The 25,322-nt window shown below is 39.9% G+C and overlaps 3 protein-coding genes and 1 long non-coding RNA gene across 4 annotated transcripts in view; 2 read left to right on the top strand and 2 right to left on the bottom strand.

The window, feature by feature from the left end:
* Positions 1-4,951, bottom strand: part of LOC145436253 (uncharacterized) — a 34,740-nt gene extending 29,789 nt beyond the window's left edge. Inside the window, exon 1 of the mRNA XM_080313618.1 lies at positions 4,946-4,951. The gene's annotated coding sequence lies outside the window, so the exon portion shown is untranslated. The remainder of the gene's footprint in view (positions 1-4,945) is intronic.
* Positions 695-10,474, top strand: LOC145436238 (uncharacterized). The gene is made up of 8 exons (XM_080313599.1): positions 695-1,211; positions 3,378-3,501; positions 3,562-3,699; positions 5,060-5,185; positions 6,233-6,513; positions 8,157-8,331; positions 9,261-9,370; positions 10,335-10,474. Exons 1-8 carry the CDS (start codon positions 1,119-1,121, stop codon positions 10,413-10,415), a joined length of 1,128 nt encoding a protein of 375 aa, XP_080169725.1. The 5' UTR covers positions 695-1,118; the 3' UTR covers positions 10,416-10,474.
* Positions 10,475-11,713: 1,239 nt separating this feature from the next.
* On the bottom strand, positions 11,714-12,619 carry LOC145436222 (uncharacterized). The gene has a single exon (XM_080313578.1). The coding sequence runs from the start codon at positions 12,502-12,504 to the stop codon at positions 12,154-12,156; it is 351 nt and encodes a 116-aa protein (XP_080169704.1). The 5' UTR covers positions 12,505-12,619; the 3' UTR covers positions 11,714-12,153.
* A 5,617-nt stretch (positions 12,620-18,236) lies between these two features.
* LOC145436221 (uncharacterized) lies at positions 18,237-22,116 on the top strand. The gene is made up of 5 exons (XR_013914227.1): positions 18,237-18,748; positions 20,213-20,268; positions 20,617-20,809; positions 21,192-21,310; positions 21,866-22,116. It is a non-coding gene; the product is annotated as an uncharacterized LOC145436221 (long non-coding RNA).
* Positions 22,117-25,322: the final 3,206 nt, after the last annotated feature.

The following is a 25,322-nucleotide window of genomic DNA, read 5'->3' as shown; positions in this document are numbered from 1 at the left end:
CTGTTTTACTTCTGTGCACTGAAGTGGGACGTCATTTGAAGTTCAGAGACTTCCAGAAGTGAAAGAAATAGTCAACGCATGGGAAGCTGAAGGAGTTATTGTAAAGAGCGTCAAAGATTCAGTGAACGATCCACAGTTGACGAGTTAACAGAAATATGCCTCCACTAACAATATTTCAAACTTGATACTGAAAATGTAACGTACACTATCAAAGAGGCTCATGCTGATCTAAATGCCCTCGACTTCGGAAAAAGATCCGCTTGAGCTCAAAAATTACATTAAGAAGCGATTGGACAAAAACGACGTGAACCAAATTGTGGAGCTACAAAGACAAGACATTTCACCAGCGCTGTATGCAAAACTGCAAAAGTGTCAACCAACACCAGCGTCTGTGAAGCGCTCATTTTCCTTACTAACGTTATTCTTGCGTCCAAATCGTAACTTTAAAGACTCCAACATTCCACACTACATGAAACAACTACAAAGTTGGTTTAAAATAAAAAAGGATGCGTATTACTGTTATGTTTTTCATGTTTTACTCGTCAGTTCCATGAGTGACGTTGGTTACAGGTACAGGTAAAAATACACGATTTTCGCATAAAGTCATATAAAGTCATATTTTCCCAAAAATAAAGTCATATAATTGATTTTTTAAGGTCATATAAAAATGGCCCTAGCTATCACCACAAATCCTGAGCGGAAAAGTCGGTTTACGAGTGTTTAGCCGACTGACATAGAAAGCGGATCAATTTAATTGACGGGTACGGCCGTGTGGGTAATAAGGAGATTATGATTGTCAACGTTTGGCGCGAGTTTCCTAATTAACTTGTTGATCTTCTTGACGCTGTATCAATTGCCCATTCTATCTGGGTTCGTATGTATTGATGTTGCACCATAGCCCATAGGTAGGATTTCCCTCACAATACAGTCGGGTTGTAACGGACTTGGTTGGTTTATATATTGACATATATTGTGATAGATATTCACAGCAAGGCAGTTATTGTTAACGTATCTCGAGGCTTAGTTTCTCGAAGTCGGGCAATTGCTAAAAAAATTGTTCCTCTCACAATAAGTTTCATGTCTTTCAGTGCAGAACTGTTCTACAGAATAGTACCACAATGTCTCACGACACGAAATCGTATTCAGTCGTAGAACTCCTTGACTCCAAATCTCGGGCAGTTATTCACAATGCTTGGAAGATATATGTCGGGGTGAGTGGATGCAGCGATAGTACATTTGAATTTGAACCTTCTCTTTAGACTCGGGCTGCGCGAAATCGATTATGTCTGATTTGATTCCGAATAGAGTAAATCTCTTCGAGTCGTGCAGAGCAGGGGTGACACACGATTTCATCCAGCCCGCGAAACAATTCTAAGTAGATTAAAAAACGCGGGTATTATCCAGCACCTTTCTAACAAACGCTGAGATTTTTAGTAAGAAATACTACAGTAGTCCTTCAAGACAGCACATATCGAGTATGTTTATAGCCGACATTATAACCACCCAACTACGGTATTGTGGTTTCTAGTCACCATTAGAAGCAGGTCGCTAATATCGACACCCGATTCCCAGAAGGCAAGAAAGTGTGAATTCATTTCACTGACCAAGTGACCAAACACTCTTCACAGAAGCGAAAACGCCTATGCGAAACCCTTATCACATGGAAAATATAATAGAGGTCTCCAGCCTCGAGAGAAACCCGAATCGCTATGTAATAACATGAAGCAAATTCCAACGTTCGCGTTTACAGTTGAATCTATTGCATTCCTCGCAACGCATACGCAGGGTTGATGCCAATATATCACTAAAACGGAGGCAGCATAGAAATATGCCAACTTATATCATCGTTAGACTTAGAGGCACTGTTTTATTGGTTTATAACCGCGGTTTAGCGGCCCAATCATCGTATCATTGCCAATTGCACCGTTTGTGAATAAATGTGCAGCTAAAATATAACGATCTGTAATATAATGTAATATACTATTGCGTATTAATGAAGTATTCATTTGAATAACAAGAACATGGCTGTCTGAAGTTGTGAATCCGGCCCGCGACGTCAGTTGAGTTTGACACCCCTGGTGAGTGTTCGAGCACCAAAATAGGAATGCAAATATTGCTAGTTCCAATTACCCAAATCAAAATATTTACATTTGTTATCCATGCTACTACGGCGCTTCGTTATGATGCCTGTTTCTGCGCGGCAGTCTAAATCCTCTGATGTCGATTTCTAGGCGCGAAAGCCTGTCTATTAGGTTATCTACCGACTAAAATCGTTTTATTAAAACAGTTTTCCACCGGGTTTAATGAAATCGCAAAGTTCCATGTGACAGATACGACCTAAACGAAGATAGCAAACACGTACTTGACTGGAACATAAAACCAAATGAACGTAACGACATAACATGCATAGGTACTAATTAGGCGACTAAATAACCAACAACTAGTGGCTCCCAAACGCTTTATATATCGGTGAGAGCAGCCTATCCGTGAAGGCTCAATTGCAAATTATTGTTAAATCAGGCGTAATCGCCAACAATTTCGCCACGTCTATCTATGACCAGATATAGCCTCATTCTGCATGTTTTCCATACTGTGGCAAATCCAATATAGGTTTCGGAGCTCCTTCGAGGGTGGGGTGGTAAAGTGTTGATATGATTATTCCTGTTCATGAAATAGTTTTTCGTCAAAACTACTTTTGGTACTCGTAAAACAGACTCAAATCGTCGACTCAGATCATAGGAATATGAATATGGGTAGAACCGTACAATAAAATTCTGGTTTATTTGAATGTGACTATATTATGCAATTGTATACTGTACATCTGTACGTCCATGAGTCACTTCAAAGTGTAAAAGTAAGTGTTTTTACCTAGAAAAGTTGAATAGAAGTGGATGTGGTCAAAAATAAATATACTTGGCTAAAGAGAATCTTGGAGGTGCAGAACTTCAATATACAATTGATTAGTATATTCATATTGAAATTAACCCGAATAATTTCGGCTGACACTCGCCAGGGGTAATCGTCACCAACTAGTAGAGAATTGGAAAAAACATTGTATATCAACAATGGTATCACAAAATAGGACGCCACCGGCATGGAATTTCGAATAATGGGGGCGAAAAGAGCGTTTAATCTCAATGTACTATTTTTAGATGGTACACTAACTCCTTCTGTAGGCACGCACATACTTGGTTGGCGTATTTTGATAAAAGTCGATTCCAAGGCACACGAATGACTAAGTAACACAAGTTGGCGGAACCAATACTTGAGAAAAGTAGATTTACTATGTTACAGATTAGTGACTATAACTCTGATCAATACTCGACTCGGGTTCGGAATTCGGATACTATTAACCTGTGTGTCTCTTTACATTTCAGCAACAGCTATACTGCCATTATCCGAAAACTGACGCTCACGAAAAGGCGCAGCGAGGCGCGCCGCCAATGGTAAACGCGGACTGGCCCGCACTGCTACCGATCAAAGTGCTCGGAGAGCCCACCGGTATACCCGCGCACACTTTGCGTAGTGAGCGCATGATTCCGAATCCTTGATCTGTCGCAGACTCTTGGGAAGATGCTGTACGTACGCTGAAGCGATTGGAATACGCAAGCAACGTGGGCCGATCTTTGGATACGGAGACCGAGAGAAAAAGGCGACCTCCGAAGCGACTCTACGAACCTCCGGCATATAGTTCGGACGGTAGGATCTTTTCGGCAGAATATGCTTTCCCGACTTTGCTAGGCAATAGGTACATACCGACGTATTAGCTAGGTGTATGAAAGTAATCTAGGGTCTATGCTCATTGCTCAGTTGCCAGTTAATTCAGCATTAGAAATGTAACAGTTAATATTATCATGAAAGCGATGCATCGATATGGCATTAGTAAGTTCAAAAATGAATCTTTCGCTGAGCATCAGCATGGCACTTGATAAATTCTTCACGTAGATGTTGGCACATGGTACCTTGGAATGTATCTTGTGTGTATTGATATATTCGGATTATGGGCTGGGGTCAGAATTTAGGTTCCGGTTTAGGATTACTGGTGGAAAAATGCCGAAATCACTGGTAAGATAGCCGTTTGCCCACTCCGATTTTTCGTCATCAACGTAGTGACCTCAATAAGTTTACTACGCCACTTTGCCGATGACGAATTTTTGCCCCGCGTCTCGAATTTCAACTTCCAACCCACCTACGCCCCACCCCTTCTCCCAATTTTCATCCTGGTGACGCTTATGACGGGGCCTACGATAACCGAATGGAAGTAGAATTAACCTCATAAATTTTACTCAGTTACAAGTAGAAGCAAGGCGTTCAAAGATATGTTAAAACACTCGAAACCGCTACAAGTGGACGTGCAAAATTAAGGTTTAGACCTTGCTCGGGTAAGAAGTTCCGCGAACTAAATTTGGTCGAAGCATCGCCATTAATCGGAGGTGACTATTGTTGAAATTGCACAGTTAATCTTCGCCAATCGCCACCACCGCAACATGATTAATGTGACTACAACTGTATGTGAAACTATTAAATAAATCCACCTACTGCGGCATGAGGACTATCTTGGCCGGTTGGTATGACAATTTCACTCATATATAGGTGGAGGTGATGCAACCGTAACTCAAACTACTCTCTTACAAAATATAAAGTCCTAAAGGTAAGTAGTTTTGTCTGAAAACCCGTTAGGTGGAAGTTGTCCAAAAACAGAACCATTTAGTAAGTAGCGCAAGTAGAAAATAACCTACTTGAATACTATGAAACAGTATAAGTACTTTGTTAATGCAAAACATCGCGATTTAGCATAAGTACGAGGTAATCCCAAAATAAAGTAATTATGGCACCAATAACCATTCTACTCTATCTTTGAAGTATTGCAGATACTAATCATCCCTTTAGGCCTCTTATACGTCAAGGTAAACACTAAACATAGATGCTTGTTCAGGACTAGTACCATAATACAACCGTACATATCTACACGAGTCCGCAAAACGGGAGTTGTGCCTACTCGTACATATAGCGCACTGTTAGCGGAAATTTACGTGCCTCCAATCAACCATCTCCACAGACGATAAGCCTCTCTTCGAGATTACTCAGCAATCGACAGAGCAGACCAAGACGCCATTGGTGACAGTGTACTCATCGCCGGCGAAAAAGATATGCGTCGGAGAAAACGACGGATCCATCGTAATCTGTGAGTCACTAAAACAACTTGTTTGAAGCGTATACTAACCATGGATATCCAGATGATTACCAGTGAACTTGGAATTATAAATTTAATAATTAATATTACAATGAAAGCAATTCATCAATATTGTATCAATCAATTCGCAAATGAATTTGTACTGAATATGGGCGTTGAGTTGAGACGTATGGCTCTGACACTTGCTCCTCGCTGTGTATGTATTAATATAGTCGGTATAATGGTTACGAGTGAGGGTAGGGGTATGGCAGGCGTAGGTTAGGACTGGGTCTACAACAAATAAAGTTGTCAAGTTATCGTAGGCCCCTGTTAGGATTTGCGGAAGGTGAAATTACGAATTCACTGGTAAATATCTAGATATCCCTGACGCTGTGGTGATCAAAGTACTAAGCGTTGGTACTCAAGTTGAATTACAAGCAACGTCTTACATTTCTCCAAGACGCGTCAAAACTATTTCAAGTGGAAGGAAGTAGGTGAAGTTCTGCGGACTACCCAAGTCAGCAGCTCAACAAGATAGATTTGGTCGAGGTCTCCCATACTTCTAACAGTTAATCGGACGCGCTCGAGTTAGAAATTGCAAGAAGCGTCTTCATGACTTATGTAAAATGACAAAACATACTGGAAACAGTTACAATTTCGAAATTATAGTCACCTCCGGTATAACAGGGTCTAATTGAACCAGCTGTGATGAAAATTTTACTTCTGAAGTGAGATAAACGTGTCCCTAGATTACTTACTACTTCGAAAAATCCAAAATTGTAAAACTAGGTAGTTTTGCAGAATTGTTAAGTAGAAGTATACAATTGAATAGTATATTCGTATTGAAATAAACCCGAATATTTTCGGCTAGTACTCGTATTGAAGTTCTGGTACTCCAAGAGTCTGTTTAAGTAGAAGTGGAAGCAGTTTTATAACATACCCACTTGAGTATGGACGAACAGCAGATAGACAGGTCCAGATTGAGTACTCCGAAAAAGTACAAATGCATTGCTACTTACCAGTGACCTCCTCTGGATACTAGCCGATATATATCTACAGATAACTGCGTGAATTCAACGCCGCCGAAAGAACTCCCAGCGACTGCCTCGACTGATTCGAGCGTCCTGGACGCTATCACCAAATTGCAAGGGAGCGTTGCAAGGGTCGAGGCAATGCTGGTGCAATTGGCCGAAGGTAGAAGCCAGCCGCCCCTGGCTAACGCCGTGAGGAAATCCGAACTCATCGTGGAAGACATCATTCCGGTGCCCTTCTCGACGGAGGAAGATCTCGAGAACTTTGACAAGACACTGCAGCAGTGCAAAGAGTCGAAAGAGAACGCGGTGAGCTTTGTCAAGGCAGAAATGGGCATATTTAATATAGTCGACTCCGGTTAACTCGGACACTATGATTCCGCTTGCTTTTGGCCGAATTAAGGAGAGAAGCGGCTCTTCGAGCTCGATGCACCAATTAGGGGTTGCGTTGCGGCAGTTAACGTCCTGCATGTACCAGATGATTACAGACGTGAAAAGCTTATCTAGGCTCCTCGCGATCCGGTCTGCTTTTAAACGGTGTTTTAAAAGCACTGACCTAGAGAGCATGGAGGGGTGTATGACTTAAGCGGCCTTACAAGACTATATTAGCAGATCATGCACACATGGTATGCTTATGCACAGATCGTGTGTATATGTATATCATGAGTCGGTGGATATGCCGCAACAAACATCAAGGACAAAAATTTACAACGTCTTATTCCCATTCTAGTTCTCGTTTGCAGTTGCGAATTTTTTTAAAGTGAGTACCGTAATTTTCCATGTATAATACGCAACATTTTACCGATTGTTTGCCCTAGAATAGGGGGGTGCGTATTATACATGGGTACAAGAAGCCTTGAAAAAATCTCCGTCGATGAAAAAAAAACCTGAAATCACACCTTTCTTCATGTTTGTTTCCAATCGTGACTTACTTTCAGCCATTGTGCCCAGTAATTCGTATTATCAGTGTAACGCGCTGCCAATCAGGCAGAAGCGTGTTGCCAATTAACGTGAGTAATCTGCACAGCACGCCATCTCCTGTTGAGTTGGTTTGACGTTTGTATGCGAGCGAAATGATGTCATTGATTGCTGCACGCGCGCGCGGCAATCCTCGCTAATTCATCGCGTCAACGACAGGCCTGAACAATCGAATGTACAACGCGCCATCTGCGCAAAATATAATCGCTTGCGTAATCATTCGCATCTCCAACACGCCTGATGCGCACGACATAACCGCTGGCCTAAGCCATCACATCTGTAATAGGCGTCGTGTCGCTGGCCTGAACTAGCGCGTTGCCGGCCTCAGGCTTTGGCTGCTATCTACTATCGTCTAGCTAGAGACAATGCCATTAATTGTATATTGATTAGCGATCGTTATGTCATGATTGTTCAACAGTGATGTCGCAAAACAGAACGACATCGAATACTAAAACAACTATTTCTGTACTGCGAATGCTGGGTGCGTACTATACATGGGTACAGGCCTTTTCTCAGAATTTGCATGCCATTTTAAGGGTGCGTATAATACATGGGAGCGTTCTATACTTGGAAAATTACGGTAGTTCTGCAACTAGTTGGGCATTATAAAACATGATTAGTTGTCGAACAACTAAAAACACGTGTCGTTGCTTGTAGTGTATCGCGATACCGGAATTCTATTGTGTGATGTTCTTGCAGCCATTGCTAGTTCAAGAGATATCAATACGAACGGTGTCGTAGCCAACGGGTTAGAATTAAATCTAGTTATTCGTGTTTCAATTTGTTAGTTGCGTATCTTTAAGTCGTTAGCTATTGTTAATAGTATGAAAATATAGTATGTAGTTTGTACAAGTCTGCCATGCTATTCACATTAAGTCGACTAATTCGTTCAATACAACCTGGTATATCCCGGCTACAACTCAGCAGTTGACTTTCCGCATAAGTTGACTGGTGGTTTTGCAATTCTTTTTCAGCTTATAGCATTCAGTTCCATCGGGGGACTGAACGTTGGGCAGTCGGTGCGTACTATCATGCGCAAAGTAGCCACCCCCGCCGTGTGGAGCCGATTCAACAGAATAGGAAGGGTATCGTCCGCGTATCAGAAAAAGCGACCGTTCGCCAAGCTCGCTTTGTACAGCGTTATCTATAGTAAGTTATTAAACGGGCACTGCGCTCTAAATATGATGTGGTCTCGATTTAAATATAACATAGGGAAACAAATTTCTGTTCGCAGCCTATTTCCTTCAGAAAGTCACCGTCACTGCAGTTAAAACAAAATTCCGACCATCCCCATTGCACTCTAGTTGCATAACTAAATTTCTATGGTGGCGCCAGGGCCGTAACCAAGTCACAAGGTTCCGAGTCACAAGCCAATCTCACTCTTATCGTTTTGACTCGAATCAGATCGATTCATTTCCAATTCATCACCGAGTCAAGTCCGAGCTCACGTCAGCTGGTAGAGGATGAGTCCGAGGCATGGTATCTTGACTCGAGTCCGAGTCCAAGTCATTATGTTGACTGTTCAGTTTTCAGTTCAATCCGTTTCAACCCACTTTTTTCCACTCTGCCCGAGTGATATAGAATGGCTCGCATTCATAATATAGTAATTTTCAACAGTTTCTGACCCTATTTTTCAAGTATCAGGACTGATAGACGAAATAACAATCATGTGGTAACTTTACTATCCTTCCAATTTACAATGAAATGTCTGTCTTTGCCTTCCTAGTTTCGAGTCATATGACTTGGTTCGAGTCGTGCAAGATATAAAAATTGACTCGAGTCGAGTCATCACATCCCTAGGCCTCCGATGCGAAATATCAAGCACTATATCTTCACTGTTGCACTTGGTCGAACCAGTTTCTCGACGCGACCTCCATTTTGTATTCCCGTTTCTCCAAGGCTAGAAGTTTAAGTAGTACATGGACAATACATGATGTGCTTGTAGTAATCAAGTAGAAATTTACGCCTTTACTTCTATCAGAGTAGCGCGCTAGCTGCTTCTGCCGCATCTGCTTTGCACGAAGTCTCGAAAGAAAATCATTCAGTTTGCATTGCCGTTTCCCATACTTCCATTTCAGGGGCGTGTAAGAGAATTCATCAGTCGAATCTAAACGAGCACGAGTACGTCAACGCCGTGTGCGGGGCGCTGCGTCACTTCCCATATCAACGAGGCGGACCCCAATATAAGGTAATGTTTTAATGTTTACTCAACATTATCGAATCCACGCGTGTGTGTATCAGGCGGCGGTGGTAAATGGTCATGGTCAGTAACGAGATACGTATACTTTTGGGGTTCTTAAGTTGTTTTTGCCTATACTTGCACTGCACTGCAATGGCAACCTCTGAATTACACTAATCAGATCAAAACGCCAGTAATTTAATTCTATAGTTTAATTTGTGAAAGTTTTTTTTTGCTCCAACTCTAAACTAATTTGTGAAATGTTTTTTTTGCTCTAATATTAATTCTAATCTAATTGATGGTTTCCTGAAAATTGAGGACAACTGTGTAATGCGAGACGAGGCAAGTTTGCTGAACAGATATTTGTCATTCTCATTCTTATGAGGATGAAATCTGACTTATATCAACTGAATTTTATTCAATATCCAAGTGCATAGTGTTTACTGTACCGTAGTGAGTTCAAGTCAGGTTCAATTCACTACTGTGCAACTTTTGGGTGATGATATCCGGCCTCGGATTCATTATTATACTCATTTTTCTCCCTCTAAAGATGGTCGTCCAACCCGATAAAAGACTAATTTTCGGGCCTATTTTACAATTATAATGCAATGATCGGTCCCGATAAACGAGACTTGAATAGGACTTATAGAATTAGTCGAGTCATATGACTTGGTCCGAGTCATGTCCAAGACACAAATTTACTCGAGTCGAGTCATTTTCTAGTTTTACGTCAATGTATCAAGTCGAGTCGACGGAAAATGCGACTCTAGTCGAATCATGACTCGAGTCATTACAACCCTGACAATTCTATTCTAATTTGGAACAAACCGTGTAGCTATAATTCTAATTCTAGTATAACTGTAGATATAATTTGAATTAATACTATAATTTTGAAGAACCCGTGTAGCTCTAATTCTAGTTGTACAAGTCTGGCTCTGGGATTGAAGGGATAATTTTCAACGTCCTTTCACAGGAACCTGTCAAGGGTGCCGGAAACAACGAGGTCACATTACTGAACACGTCGTCAGACGAAGAAGACGCCGCTCTATCGTGATCGGCATTTCTTATCCTCGATTGGAAATTCGCTTTGCCAATAAATTTTCCTTTGCGAGAGCCTCCGTGTGAACTGTGTTTAGTAAAGCCAGGATACAGCGAAGGGGTGGATGGTCAGAGACTAGGCGTAGCCGAGACGAACTTGCTAGTCGCGATCAGAGTATGAGCTGTAGCGTCGAGTGGAAGCAGATCGGGCAAGGCATCAGATGTATTTTTCTAATTAATAAGAAATCGAACGGAGACCGAGCTGTGACAGTCCGACATTGAAGAAATGCGTACCGTGAATTTTTCAAGCGACAACGACAGACTTGCACTAACTACTGGATTTTCAAAATACACAACTAGAACTAATCACGCTTCATAGCTCGCAACTAGAACAGTGGTTCTCCAACTTTTTTAGACGCGCCCACTTATCGTTATATCCCCAACCGCAACCAGAATGCTAGCAAACCTAACGGATGGTTTGATGGCATGGAAGGTTATGACTTTTGATGAGAGAATTCTCAAACATGAAATTAGGACTATACACAATACTTATGGATTGAGGTGAAATCGCGCGGAGCGCGAAAAAAAATCAGTTGACCACAGCTTCGCGCCCGCCAGTTTGAGAACCACTGAACTAGATTGTGAGTTTGCACAAGTCTCGTAAAGGAGTGAAGGCGCGCGATCTCGGTACCATGGACATACAATATAGGGTTGTCATGCCTTCCTCATTTCAATATTTGTCCCTGCTTTCAAGGGCGATGGCTGATAAAACTATATTGTCCTACATTTTTCAAAACTCGCAACTAGAAATAGAAATAACCACCTTTAAAGTTCTCCAACTAACAGAATATAACAGGAGTTACTAGATTCAATCCCGAAGCAACTTAAATAATTTATTTGGATAGGAATAGGATCAGCTAACCGCATGAACATTGGTACAAGATTTAAATGGGTGGGGTTAGGATCCCCAAAATCTGCTCCCTGGCTACGCCTCTGTTAGTGGTGATGGCTCTGAGCTAGCAACAGAACACCAGTCTCACTTTCCATGTCAAACTACAACACGTGTTTACTAGTGGCTCGGCAATTAATCTTTTTAATGCGCTTCTAGATCTACTCGCTTTACAATATCAGCTACTAGAACTACAACTACACTACACAAAATCAGCAGTTATTTGACCGCCAACAAACTGGATTGGTAGTTTACACAAGTCTGCTTTCGATAGCTGTGCTACGAATTTCATTCCTCCTGCGAATCTGACTGCGACGATACCGTTCCGGAACAAACCAATCGATGCGTGCAGCAATGTAGTCATGTTTCCAAGCATCAGCAAATGCTTATTCATAACGAAAAGGCAATTGGATGTTAAAGACAATACTCGGACGGCAGCGATAAGCATAGAAATGCACAGGATGTTAATTTACGGCATCGACGTGATATCAGAGTTGTCAAAGAACATAAGCACTTGAGTGAGCGTTGCAAGTAGCCACAGCATAGCTGAATATTCGGCAAGTGTAGAATTACTTCGTCACTGACAATCTCTACGTGATTAGCGCTTCAAATGGCACTTAATTCTCAAGAAACTTTAATCACAACTGAAAGTCCGAGATTAGGAACAGGGATTGAAACTTAAATGTTTACATCGGGGTTTTTGCTGCACGCTGCAACATAGTATTTATTGGGTAATCAATCAATTAATCCAGTTGAATGCCATCCCTGTGCAATAGTAATTCATCAAATCGTACACGTACAGGTTTTAGTGACAAGGGAAAGGATCCCTTTCGTCTGCGTTACGAAACCGGACCGATTCCCCGTCATTCTTGGTCGTGAACCGGTGACGATCGTTCTGGCTCTTCTCCACGACACGTACCGGTACTGTCTCAACGGCGCCGTTGAGCTCAGCTACCCTCGTTACGTACAGGGTCCTGTTGTTTCTCGAGTAGTAGTTGCCGCGGTGCTGGTACACCTCCATGATCGGGATGGCTTCGTCATGTCTTCTGGAGCACATAGCTTTGGCTGCCTCGATCACGTCGTCTCCGTTTTGAAAACGCGACGATATAGTGTCTTGGGTGAATCGGATATCGGTAGGTCGCAAGTTCTCAGCCATACTCCAGGGCTAGGCTTTGTAATCCGTTCGGTATTTAGAACTATGAACCTGAATATTGAGTGGTATTCAAGGCAGACTTGTATGACTAGAAAATTTTCAGATGTACTAGAACTACAGGAATTCTTCATAGGTCCTGATTCCGTTAAATAAAGTTTTTCCATGTAAGTATTTGTCAGTTTTTATGTCAAAAAAGTTTTTTTCAGGCCAAAGTGCTTCGTAAAGACAGACAGTTCCAACCAGAAATGAAGATAAATACCTGGTACAATTATAACATTATGTGCGAATACACCTAATTTGCATACGTGAGGTCAAAATTTTGTCAAAATTAAGTTTTTTAAGGTATAAAAAATGTCAAAATTTTGATTTCGTAGGTAAAAAAAATCTCCCTAAGCAGACAATGACAAATATATGTAAAGAAAACTTGCCTCGTTTCGCACTATATACACTTATACAGTACTCCTGTGGCATTTCCAGGAAAACCAGAAATTAGATTTGAATAAAATTAGAGCGTAGAAACATTCCACAAATTAGATTAGAATTGGATCGACAACAGAATTATTTCCTACTTTGTACGCAGACAGTTTACTTATCAGTATCACTATTCGCATCTAGAAGTCCGACAGTGCTCCGACAGGCTCAGCATACGGTTGCCGCTACCGACTTTACAAATTTGAGGTATTTGCAGCGCAGGCCCTGCGGCGTTATGCGGTGCTGTGTACGCAACAGTGTTGGGATCAAGTCACTACCTTCGAGTCACGAGTCATTTCGAGTCATTGCACATTTTGACTCGAGTCAAGTCAAGTCAATCGATTTTCGAAGGTGACTCGAGTCAAGTCAAGTCACTCGATTTTTGGAGGTGACTCGAGTCAAGTCACATTTCAAGTCAAGTTGCCTTTTCGAAGTATGAGGCATGCCTACGCCATTTCATTTTGCTAGCTCTCTGAAATACAAATTGACTGGTCATTGATTCTGAACCGATGAACGAATATGAAGGTAAGTATACACGTAAGAAGGCGCTGTATCGCTTACATGTATGTAGAAATGCTAAACTGCGTTAAGTAATTGCATAGCGTCAGTTTATAGTTACCAGACAAAATAGAGAATAGAGAAATGAATTGATATGATGCAATATATTACCAGAGGTGGTCAAAGTAGTCACCGTCGCTACTCAAGTAGAAGTAGAAGTAACGCCGAAATTTCTACTCAAGTAGAAGTAGGACTGGTGGTTCACAAGTAAGTAAGTAAGTAGGTATTTTACGCTTATTTTTGCCTACAAAACTGAAAACTGTCAAGTAGAAGTAGAAGTAGTCTACAATCATAACTACTTAAAAAGTAGTGCAAGTTGGCAAAATCTACTTCAAGTACTTCAAAAAGTAGAAGTACTTCGTTACTGACCACCTCTGTATATTACCCATTTACAAATTGATGATTCAATTCGCGCCTGCGCCAATGGTCGAGGACTATATAAACTATATTCGAATTCAATTTCAATAAAACAAAAGGTTTGGTTCAGGTACAGAAAACAGTAATGACATTTTTCTAATAAATTACTTTACTATACTAGTTTACGACAGCGTAAGCTGTAAGCTTCGATCACTTCGTAAGCGGTCAATTTATTTGTGAGAGAACAATGGAGGCCCAGTAAAACGCACGATCATTGAATAATTGGTCGCTCACACGGGTTACGCCAGCGTTTCGCGAACAATCCGATGGCAAGATACAGTGATTTTTATCGACATCGATTGCTTGATGACTTGAAATTGACTCGTGAATTCTGCTTCGAGTCACGAGTCAATCCACATTTCTGATACGCCGAGTCAAGTCAAGTCAAGTCATCTTAACAAAGTGACTCGAGTCAAGTCATGACTCGAGTCATCCCAACACTGGTACGCAACCCTGCATCAGCAATCTCATACATTTATTAGAACATTCCCCACCCCTCTCCCCATCTCCCAAATGGTCACTGATCATCAAAACTACGTGGCATTTACACACATCAGTATAAATACAACAACCTATTTCTATTCTATTCTCTTCCCTTCAAATTTCTTGAGTGCAGCCTTAAAATTCACTCGAAATCACAACAATCATTACGAAACTACACGCATTCACTTTACATCAGCAAGGCATGAAGACAACATCGCCACTTTGCGACGTGAGTGTCACAACGTTACACGATACCGGATATCTTGATTGCAGACAATCGGTGGTGCACTCAGATTTCGTATTACGATTTCACTAATGATTAGGCCTACATCCTGTGCTTATTACGGTACATGGGTACTGGTGAATTCTATTTGTCAGTAAAATGTAAGCCAAACGGTTGAGCCAGATATTCTGTGCCGAAATATGTACATTACACAAGTGTTTATATTGGCTACACCGATTGTTGAAGGCAGCAATTATTTATAGACATAGCTGCTAGCCAGTAAGGAAAGGTTTTGATTGCTTTTCATCGTGATGTAGATGGGCTGCAATCGGTAAATACATAACAGAATTGAAGCTAATAATACCATAATTACATTATGAGCATCCAAGTGGTTACACATCGACTTTTAACAAATCTTCTCCCTTTCACATCACCTCGCTAGAACTATATAATACATTGCAACACCACGAGATATCTCAACTACTGCGAGTACAATAAACCCAAACCAAATCTGGTTAAGATCTTGCTGATATTAAGAATGCGACATGGGCATTCCAATAGCCTGCTTACTCTACTCCCGCAATAAATTACAGTTGGTTTGATCAGCAAATATTTTCAAAATACATCACTGTTTATCTGGATTCGTTTCTGACGCGTTCTGATCTGGGTCGGCGATACCAGTAATTAAATTATAGCAAGATACTTATCACATCACTATCTCTGCGTGTTGCGGGTGCAGACGAGTCACAAGCCCTGTTTTTACTTTTCGCCAAAGGTATAGATAGGTTACTATAGGTCACATTATCGATAATTTCGTTAGCTGAAGTCCAGGCAGGCAGGCAATGCTAGGCGTTGTAAGGAAAGTTTTCACTTTTCATATCTTTGGCTAACTACGATTTCGCACATACAGATCATATCTTTCAACAAGGCAATGAATTGTCACAGGCACAGTCCATGCCTAATATAACCACATACCGCCATATGCTAGCAGAGTACAGTAGTAACCATAGAGATCTCAAAGCTCCGATAGTTTGCGTTCCATCTATACAGGAATACGGTTAGTGTTACGGAAACAGGATAACATCCTGATTCCGGACTCGCATTATTTCTTCATAATCATGCCCGTACTCCGTATTTGTTACGTCTAGCGAAACTCTCCGAAAGAGCTGTTTTCCATACTTGGTTAATGTAACTATCTCTAAATACAACCTACGCAATTTCTGAAAATATAACGAATGCAATAAAATAAAAATACCGGCGAGACTGTATTTTTAGGATGTGTACGTTAGTACGTGCTACGTATACGCACTTATTGTAAAAGTATAAAACAATTGTTACATAATTCAACAGATTCCGAACAAGCGATGCAATCGCTCATTGATAGCGATGCAATCAGAGATTCCATAAACGGCCCAAACTGAATTAGTAGTGAACAACAACAAAGCTCGGACTGGATGCGTGGATGCAAAAAGACATATTGGATGAGTAAGAAGTGTCACGTGTCAGCGAACAATAGTGATTGAATTTGCGTAATCAAGACAGGTAGGAATTGCATTCACCATGACAAAACGATCAACTAAATTGCGTCACGGTCAATAAGCAGTACGGATGTTCATTGTTCATTGTTCAGCCGACCAGGGCCTGTCTGACAAATGTCTACTTTAAAAAGTAACTATATCATTAATCAACCTTGGTAAACTTTAATAAACTGAAATAATTAACCTTCCATACTCGAAGGCAATGTGACTTAACCCCCTGAATAAGTTCGCATGTTAACACCAACTGTCATGTAGTTTCGCACACGGACCCATAAAACATGTTCAAATGTCCACCCGGCATTGGGTCGGGTTAAGATTTACGAAACTGTAATTATCGACAAGGGTAGTAACGTGATGAAATAATTTTTCATGGAAATTCGTTTGGCTCTTTACGAGCCAAATTATATCGAGAACAATCGTAAAAAAGCATGGATAGCAGACCTACAAATTTATCATTTTCGAATTTAGGTATACCATTATTGCTGATCGTATCACGCATCACGTCATCACGTCGCAAAATCCACCGAAGTTTGCGTAAAGAGAGCATGCTTTACGATATTCCATTCCGTGGACCAATGGAAATGCCAAAATACAGTCTCTCCGAGACGGCTAAAATATTTACAAACGCCTTTTCAGTTCACAATCCGTGATCAAGCCGGTGCCAAGAGTAGACATCGAGCATTCGAGGCCGCAGCAGGCAGGAGCAACCCCCGCCTTGGTCGGAAAAGACCTCGATATGGTCCCCATCTTCTATTCCCAACGAGTCGGGCGTGTGGACGGCTGTTATACGGTCGCCATCGAACCTAAACCGAACGGCCTTAAAAACAATGTTTTTTCTCTGACAATAAGCCTCCATAACTTTGGCCATTTTGGTCGTGTACCGATCAACAGTGACCTTCGATTTATATCCGTCCGAATTGCAATAAATTCCAAAGCTGACCGTATCTGGTTTGACTTCTTTCGCCATGTCCGCAGGAAAAAGCGTGAATTTGTTAAGAAAAATAATTCAAAGGTACACAGAGCGTGTATCTTTAAAGTAAATTACTGATCTGAAACAGATGGAGCGAGAAATACCTTTAAAGACACGTGGTTTGACATTGTGATATGACGCACACGAGCAACGTGAGTTAGTGGACATAATGAGCACGCGACCTAATCGCATTTGACAGTTGAACATGTGGGCAAAAGTTACCGTTCGGAAAGTTCCAATATGTTACTCTTATACTACCAGAAAGAGAAAAATCCGGTAATACAACGCATATATCTAATACGTCACATTATAGAATAGATAGATACCCCAACATAGATAGATATGCGCAAAATACTTATCGCATCACGCTGTAACCCAAGTTCAAGTCCATTTTTGACTACAATTCACACAAAGACAACACGATTCTAGATATCCGATACCATACTGAATCGAGACATTGAGCATTCGAAACCATAGTAGTCAGAAGCGACCCCCGTCTTGCTGGGCAAACACATCGATCAAGTCCCCGTCTTCTATTCCCAGCGATTCGGGCGTGTCGAGGGCTCCTATACGCACGCCGTCGAGTCCAAAGCGAACTGAGCCTAGGGCAATATTTTTTCTCCGGCAATAATTCCGCATTATTTTGCCCATCTTGGTCGAGTACCGCTCAACGCTGTAGTGTGTTATGGATCCGTCCGACCCGGAACAAATTCGAAACCTGGCCATACCCGGCTTGGAGACATCCGTTTGAACGGGTTTGACAGCTTTCGCCATGTCCGTGTCCGTTGGTAGATGCTGGGATTTGCGACACGAGATAAGTCAGTGGTATATCGAGCATATAGCGTATAGCCTAAAGTAAATTTATGATCTGAGGATTTTGAAAGGAAAGATTCGTTCTAACACAACCGACAGCATGGAGCAACCGTGGTTTGCGATTGTGAAATGACTAGGGCCATTTTTATATGACCTTAAAAAATCAATAATATGACTTTATTTTTAGCAAAATATGACTTTATATGACTTTATGTTAAATCGTGTATTTTTACATGCAAACAACGTCACTCACTGAACAAAAGAGTACACTGTAAATCCGCAAGGTCGTATTGAACACTTCATAACACTTTTTTCTGCGTACAGACACACTTTTTGGGCATATAAACGCATTGGGCCATTATCGTCGCAACGCTTCTGCGTATTTCTCCGTTTACATGTAACACTTCGTCACTGCGGCTTATTTTCAAGAAAATTTATACTTGGTAATTTATCATCAATTTTGCATTCATAAACCATCGCTACGTTTGGAGATCACATTAAATCACGGTATATGTAAAATAATATTACTCACTTGACCCAACACTAAGTTTAAGGGTAATATTTCAATGAAATATACATATTTCCCTGTGACGCAGAGGGGTCACAACCTTCGTCACGGTAGAGCGCGCTCGATTTCAGTTTGGATTCGAATTGGTGGTTCGTCAGGCTTCAGGCAGAGAGTAAGGTACACGAAAAAACTTGGCGAAATGGATATATTGAAGCAGTTTCTGCTACCTGATGGCGTAAAGGATCATAAATTCCATGTACTGTAAGGTATGGAGATGCGGTAAATGTTATTGAATGTATGTAATGTGAGAATAGTCATAAAATTAACTCGTTTTGACATTGCAGTAACGTCGTTTGTTTTAGATGTTTTAGCAGGCTACTCATATTCCTTATTCATATGAATGTTCTTTAGATGTTTTGTAGTATATGATTCGTCTGATATTATTGCTGGATGATCGAGCTTCGAATCTGATAATATACCAGACTGCGACCAGGTCCAGTACTACGGTACTGATGGGAAGCTGCTATAAAATTAACTTTTTTGACATATGGATAAAGGGATGTTCTCTCTATCCACACTGAAATATCACTATGTAGGCGATATTGTGGTCCATTGTGGACAAGTACTGCAATGTCAGCAATTGAATGCCGGTATGACAGTCATGCAACGGTTTTGATTGTTTTTCAACTGCAACACGTTTTACACTGTAGGCCTACTGTTTATTCCAAGTGGTAAGGTGTTGACTAAAGCGATTTTTTTGAAATGTCAAAATAGGTTAGAATTTTGTCAAAATTGTACCGTTAGGTCAAAAATTGCCAAAATTCTTTACAAAATCAAAATTTTGTTGGCAACTTGCATTTCGTTTGTATCATAGATGATTGCACTGTCGGTGAACTTATCATTTTACAATTTACATCTTGTAGCCTACTTTATAGTCCTACCGTTGTAGACGGACCATCGTCTGCTCATTGTGAATCATAAACTGTCAAATGAAACAAATACTCAACGTAGCCTATTGCACTATCCTAACTGAAGCAAGACTGCGTGAACATTGGTTCTTCTATTAAAAACCGTATGATGAATACTTGCAATGTAGACAACTTTGTCATAATGAGAGAGAGAGTGCAGTGTACGCACAACTTCAGTGTTGCCGGCCAACAACTGCAGCTGGTGAACGTTCTTTCTTCATTCTTGCCAAGCTACTTAGTTAGGACAGACACTTTCTACCCGAAAATGTAGGAAAGTATCTTTCGTTGTACTACAACAAATTTTTAATTATTTCTACCATAATACGAGATGTGACTAATACTAGAATTATTCATGGGTCCAGATTTCGATAAAATAAGTTCTTTTTCATGTAAAAATTTGTCAATTTTCATGCTAAAAGATTTTTTCAGATCAAATTACTTCGGCAGAACAGACAGCTCCAGCCAGAAATAAAGATAAGTTCTGGCAATACAATTCTAACACTATGTGAGAAACACCTAATTTAAGTACATGGGGTCAAAATTAAGTTTTTCATCATCAAAATATGTGTGAATTTGAATTTTTTTAGTCAAAATCTTACCTTTTTAGGTCCAAAAAATCGCCCCAATAATAGCACAGCCAAACAAACAATCTTTTCAACAAACCATGGATCACAAGGGGTAGTATTTGTTTTGCCCAATCCCCAAATTTGACTTTTCTGAGTTTATTGTGATACGGTAACTGAACTAAACTCTATTTTGCAGGTAGTATGTATTGAACTTGGCACCTTTTTGAAATGCATTTGCTGTATGGAATACTGGTAAGCATCACGGTGTTTTGTAAGTGAACTGGTATATCCTTAGAGAATGAATTTGATTCTGTTGCAATCGGTTATCTTTGTGAAAAAGATTTTCATGAAAGTTTGCTGGTAAAATTTCACAAAAATTGTTAACAATCCAGGAAGTATACTAACTGTGCCAGAGTAAAATTGGTGGTAACGTCATGTGCAACTTACCATTCCATTACTCAATTATTCTATGAAATACACCCTTCTGTCACGCACAACTTATTGCAGAAAAAAAAACTGTATCCAGTATGATATCTGCGTGATTACTGAGCAGTTCAATTGAATTGCGAATTTTTGCAACAAATATTTTCTTTTCAATAGTCTTGGATTGATCCTCAAATTCGTTCAACTGATGTCCACTCTTTAAAAAGAGCCCCCTGGGTCTACCGTGCCTGCGCTATCAGACAATGTTGACGGTGACGTGAGGAGTCGTTCGTAACGGGTTTTGTGCCGGCACAGTCATCTTATGTGATACAGACCTTTGTCTCAAGAGCCCATGGATACATGTGATTATGTAAGCCTATTTTTCATATTATATATCACCATTGATTATGTAATTTGCTGGTTTTTGCAGTCCTACTTTTCTCACGAACTATCTCGCAGAGTAGCTTACGGGCTATTCGATATGAGCTGAAAAAGGCTTCATCTGTGTACACTGCACAGTAAAGTGTACCCTGAATTGTGTACACTGAACAGAGTTGTAGTTGAACGTAATGAGCTCGTGTAACTTGTACTTTAACTATTGCTTACTGAACTATAATGGGCTAGGTCAGTGGTTCTCAACCTGGGGGGCTGAGCACCTCTCCTGCGCTTCTGTAACCTATCTGTGTGAAATATTTATATTTACTTCTGCATCAAATTTACAATTTTCCTTTGTAATGTTTCGTATTTTCTAGGAGCAGCATTTGGATTTGACCAGTAAAAAAAGATCCGCCATGGCACGCCACGAATCAGGGACTCATCAAGCCTGGGTTGCGGCTGATGGAAAGAATATGAAAAATGCCCTAATGTGCAGGTAGTATGTATTGCAATTGGCACCTTCTTGAAATGCATTTGTTGTTTTAAATACTGGTAAGCATCGCGGTATTTCGTAAGTAAACTGGTATATCCTTAGATAATGAATTTGATTCTGCTGCATTTGGTTATTTTTATGAATGTTTGCTGGTAAAATTCCACTAAAATGATTAACAATCCAGGAAAGTATGCTACTCGTGCTGTAATAAAATTGGTGGTACGGTCACATGCAACTTTCCATTAAAATAATTATTTGTTCTATGAAAGACACCCTTTTGTCACATACAAATGTATCCAGTGTGATATCTGCGTAATACTGAATGCCGGTGACGTGATATTTTGTGATACGATTTTTGATGTACAACGTTCTTTCGAGTTCTCTACTAGTTACTGACGTTACCCCTGACGAGTCTCAGACGAAAATATTCGGGCTCATTTCAATGTGCATATACTATTCAATTTTATATTGAAGTTTTGCACCTCAAAGAAGCTGTTCGAATATTGAATAGTTCCCTTGTATTGCAAATTTTTGAAACAAGTATTTTCTTTTCAACAGTCTTGGATTGATCTTCAAATTCATCCAACTGGTGTCGACTCTTCGAAGAGACCCCCTGGTTCTACCGTGCCTGTGCTAACAGACAATGTTGATAGTGACGTGAGGAGTCATCTGAACGGATTTTGTGCCGGTGCAGTCATCTTTTGCGATAATACTTTTGCCTCAAGAACCCATGGAAACATGTGATCATGTAAGTCTATTTACTCATTTCATATATCACCATTGATCATGTAATGTGCTGGTTTGTGCAGTCCTAATTTTCTTAATAACTATCTATATATGCGATATGAGCTGAAGATAGGCTTGATCTGTGTACATTGAACAGAGGTGTTGTTGAAGGTAAAGAGCTGGGGTAACTTGTATTTAAACTACTGCTTACTGATCTATACTTGGAACATCAAATTAAGATCATTTCCCATGTCGTGCTAATTCCAAATAATTTCGTTAATTAAATTTAATCAGGAAAGAAGTATTTTGAAAGATTGAGAACAATTACAATTACTGCAATGAAGGAAAAGTATTCAACACCTTCGATAAGATGTCACAAAGTTTTTTGTACTAAAGACAATCAATGTGTCCTTTGTCTGGTCAATTATTGTAATGGAAATCCAAACCCATAGGAATAACGATTCTACTATATTTATTTTCGGATCTTGTTTGCAATCAATTACATTTTCAGAAAAACGAGGTTGATGAAGTCAACTGTCTTCTTCTCCAAGCCAAATTGAGAGACAAGCAAATACAATCCAAGACCCAAGCGCATGTCTTATTGAAACAGGTATCGTAATCTTTCTGTTTTGTGGACCATACAAATATACATAGACTGTTCATAGACGTACATAGACGTTGTGCTATAAATTTCATCCTGAGTTACAGTTCTGCATTCTCACTGTGGCCTGTGCGTCTGAATGTCAATGTAAATGTCAAAATGGCCGAATTGAAAAAAGCGCGGACCTAATTCAAGATATTTTTATTAGTCGTTATGCGAATTTTAGTCCTTCTCAGTGATAGGATTTCACATGTACCCGAGCGCCTTTCCTGCGCTTGTGTAACCTGCATGTGTGAAATATTTATATTTATTTCTGCATAAAATTTAGAATTTTCATTGACATATTCAAAACTTTGGAATTTAATCACATTTTCAAGGAGCACAACTTGGAGTCGACCAGTAGAAAAGAAGCAAACACCATGCTAATTCCAAATAATTTCGTTAATTAAATTCAATCAGGAAGGAAGTATTTTGAAAGATTGAGAACAATTACAATTACTGCAATGAAGGAAAAGTATTCAACACCTTCGATAAGATGTCACAAAGTCTTTACTAAAGACAATCAATGTGTCCTTTGTCTGGTCAATTATTGTAATGGAAATCCAAACCCATAGGAATAACAATTCTACTATATTTATTTTCGGATCTTGTTTGCAATCAATTACATTTTCAGCAAAACGAGGTTGATGAAGTCAACTGTCTTTTTCTCCAAGTCAAATTGAGAGACAAGCAAATACAATCCAAGACCCAAGCGCATGTCTTATTGAAACAGGTATCGTAATCTTTCTGTTTTGTGGACCATACAAATATACATAGACCGTTCGTAGACGTACATAGACGTTCTGCTATAAATTTCATCCTGAGTTACAGTTCTGCATTCTCACTGTGGCCTGTGCGTCTGAATGTCAATGTAAATGTCAAAATGGCCGAATTGAAAAAAGCGCGGACCTAATTCAAGATATTTTTATTAGTCGTTATGCGAATTTTAGTCCTTCTCAGTGATAGGATTTCACATGTACCCGAGCGCCTTTCCTGCGCTTGTGTAACCTGCATGTGTGAAATATTTATATTTATTTCTGCATAAAATTTAGAATTTTCATTGACATATTCAAAACTTTGGAATTTAATCACATTTTCAGGGAGCACAACTTGGAGTCGACCAGTAGAAAAGAAGCAAACATCATGGCACGCCACGAATCAGAGATTGACCGATCCTGGATTGTAGCTGATGCCAAGAATATAAAACTGCTTCAGTGAAAATGAAGTATTCAGAAACATTGTTGACGTTTTGAGCTACTATGCATTGGATTGTCATACCCTGAAGGAGTGGTTCTCAAACAGGAGAAAGCATTTGAAGGGGCGTGAACCCGCTGTCAACTAAAATCTTTTTCGCACATGGCAGCTTCTACTTATTTCTCTGTGTATGGTCAGAATTTAATATTTGAATATTCTCTCATCAACAACTATTACCGTCACTGCCATCCAACTATCAGTTGGGATTTTTAGCGTTCTGGTTGCTTTTTTTAATTTCATGATACGACGATAAGGGGTGTGTGAATTTTTTTTGCTATCATAACGGAGCGTGTCCAAATATGTTCATGAACCAGTGCCCTAATGACTTCCAGATTTCATATTTTGCAGCAGACTGGCAAATAACAACAAAATCTTTTCTGTAAATCTGCAAAATTTGTATGGACTCAAAGAAACGATTTCTTTGTTATTTAAACAAAAGTGATTGGCATTAACGTGATATAAATCCTTGTAATGCAAGCCCAAGAATATTTTTGATGCCTGGTTAGCAGGCCCAATTTCATTCAGAGTAAAAAAATACTTTGTTACTTGTTTATCGTGGTAGTGGTAGTCAGACATGGGGTGATTACTTCATGAATGTAATCGATTGCGATTACGATTACTTCCGAATGACGCGATTACGATTACGATTACGATTACAGCAAAATCAGCAAGTAGTCGATTGCGATTACGATTACATTGGAAAAGTAATCACGATTACTCACGATTACATTTATTTTGCATCTTAGAGATTATATTGGAAGACAATATATGGATTGCGCTGAAAAGGCCTAATGAGATGACAAACTTCCTTGAAAAAGATGCGTCATTTGCTTGTTACGTCATAATGTAAATATTGCCCATTTTTATAATGGACGATTAATCGCACCCAGCGATTTGCATTCTTGCCAGGTCCATGACTGCCGTACCCCAAATTTCCCAATAGGGTGGGGAGCGAGCTCGAAAGGGACTGAAAAGTATTTCGTAAACCAACATAAATTATAGAGTATTTTCGAGAGATTTAATTAACTTGAAAATTGTGTTTTTTCAAGTTGTAAAATTATGCCATATTTGTGTAATGCTTTCGAAAAAACATGTTGTATGAGCATACGGACAATTGCCGATCGATTTAGCCGAGATTCATCGATATAGGTGGGTTGGAACCCTTCAAAATAGTCGTTTCAACAGTTATATTAAAGATATTTCGTCGAAGAAGCTATATTTACCCTATATTTTCAATTGTCAATGTCAATTAACATTCGTGATGTCATTGCCTAAAAAAGAAACAATAAAAAAACATGTTTTAAACAATGGCCGTCTTTTAAACATGTTTGCTTTAAAATGATTTTTGTTTTAAAAGCAGCCCTAATTTATAGTAATAGGGATTTAGGTTCCAAT

This window comes from Botryllus schlosseri, chromosome 3 (genome assembly GCF_051294905.1).
Source record: "Botryllus schlosseri isolate E-star chromosome 3, Bs_hap1, whole genome shotgun sequence".
Classification (NCBI taxonomy): domain Eukaryota; kingdom Metazoa; phylum Chordata; class Ascidiacea; order Stolidobranchia; family Styelidae; genus Botryllus; species Botryllus schlosseri.
This window is presented reverse-complemented; position numbering and strand designations above follow the sequence as displayed.

Bases quoted from the DNA above. Each gene is read 5' to 3' on its own strand.
- LOC145436238 (XM_080313599.1), top strand. From the start codon at position 1,119: ATGTCTCACGACACGAAATCGTATTCAGTCGTAGAACTCCTTGACTCC. The intron at 8,332-9,260 runs GTAAGTTATTAA...CTTCCATTTCAG, and splicing joins TTTGTACAGCGTTATCTATA to GGGCGTGTAAGAGAATTCAT. The intron at 9,371-10,334 runs GTAATGTTTTAA...GTCCTTTCACAG, and splicing joins GAGGCGGACCCCAATATAAG to GAACCTGTCAAGGGTGCCGG.
- LOC145436222 (XM_080313578.1), bottom strand. From the start codon at position 12,504: ATGGCTGAGAACTTGCGACCTACCGATATCCGATTCACCCAAGACACT.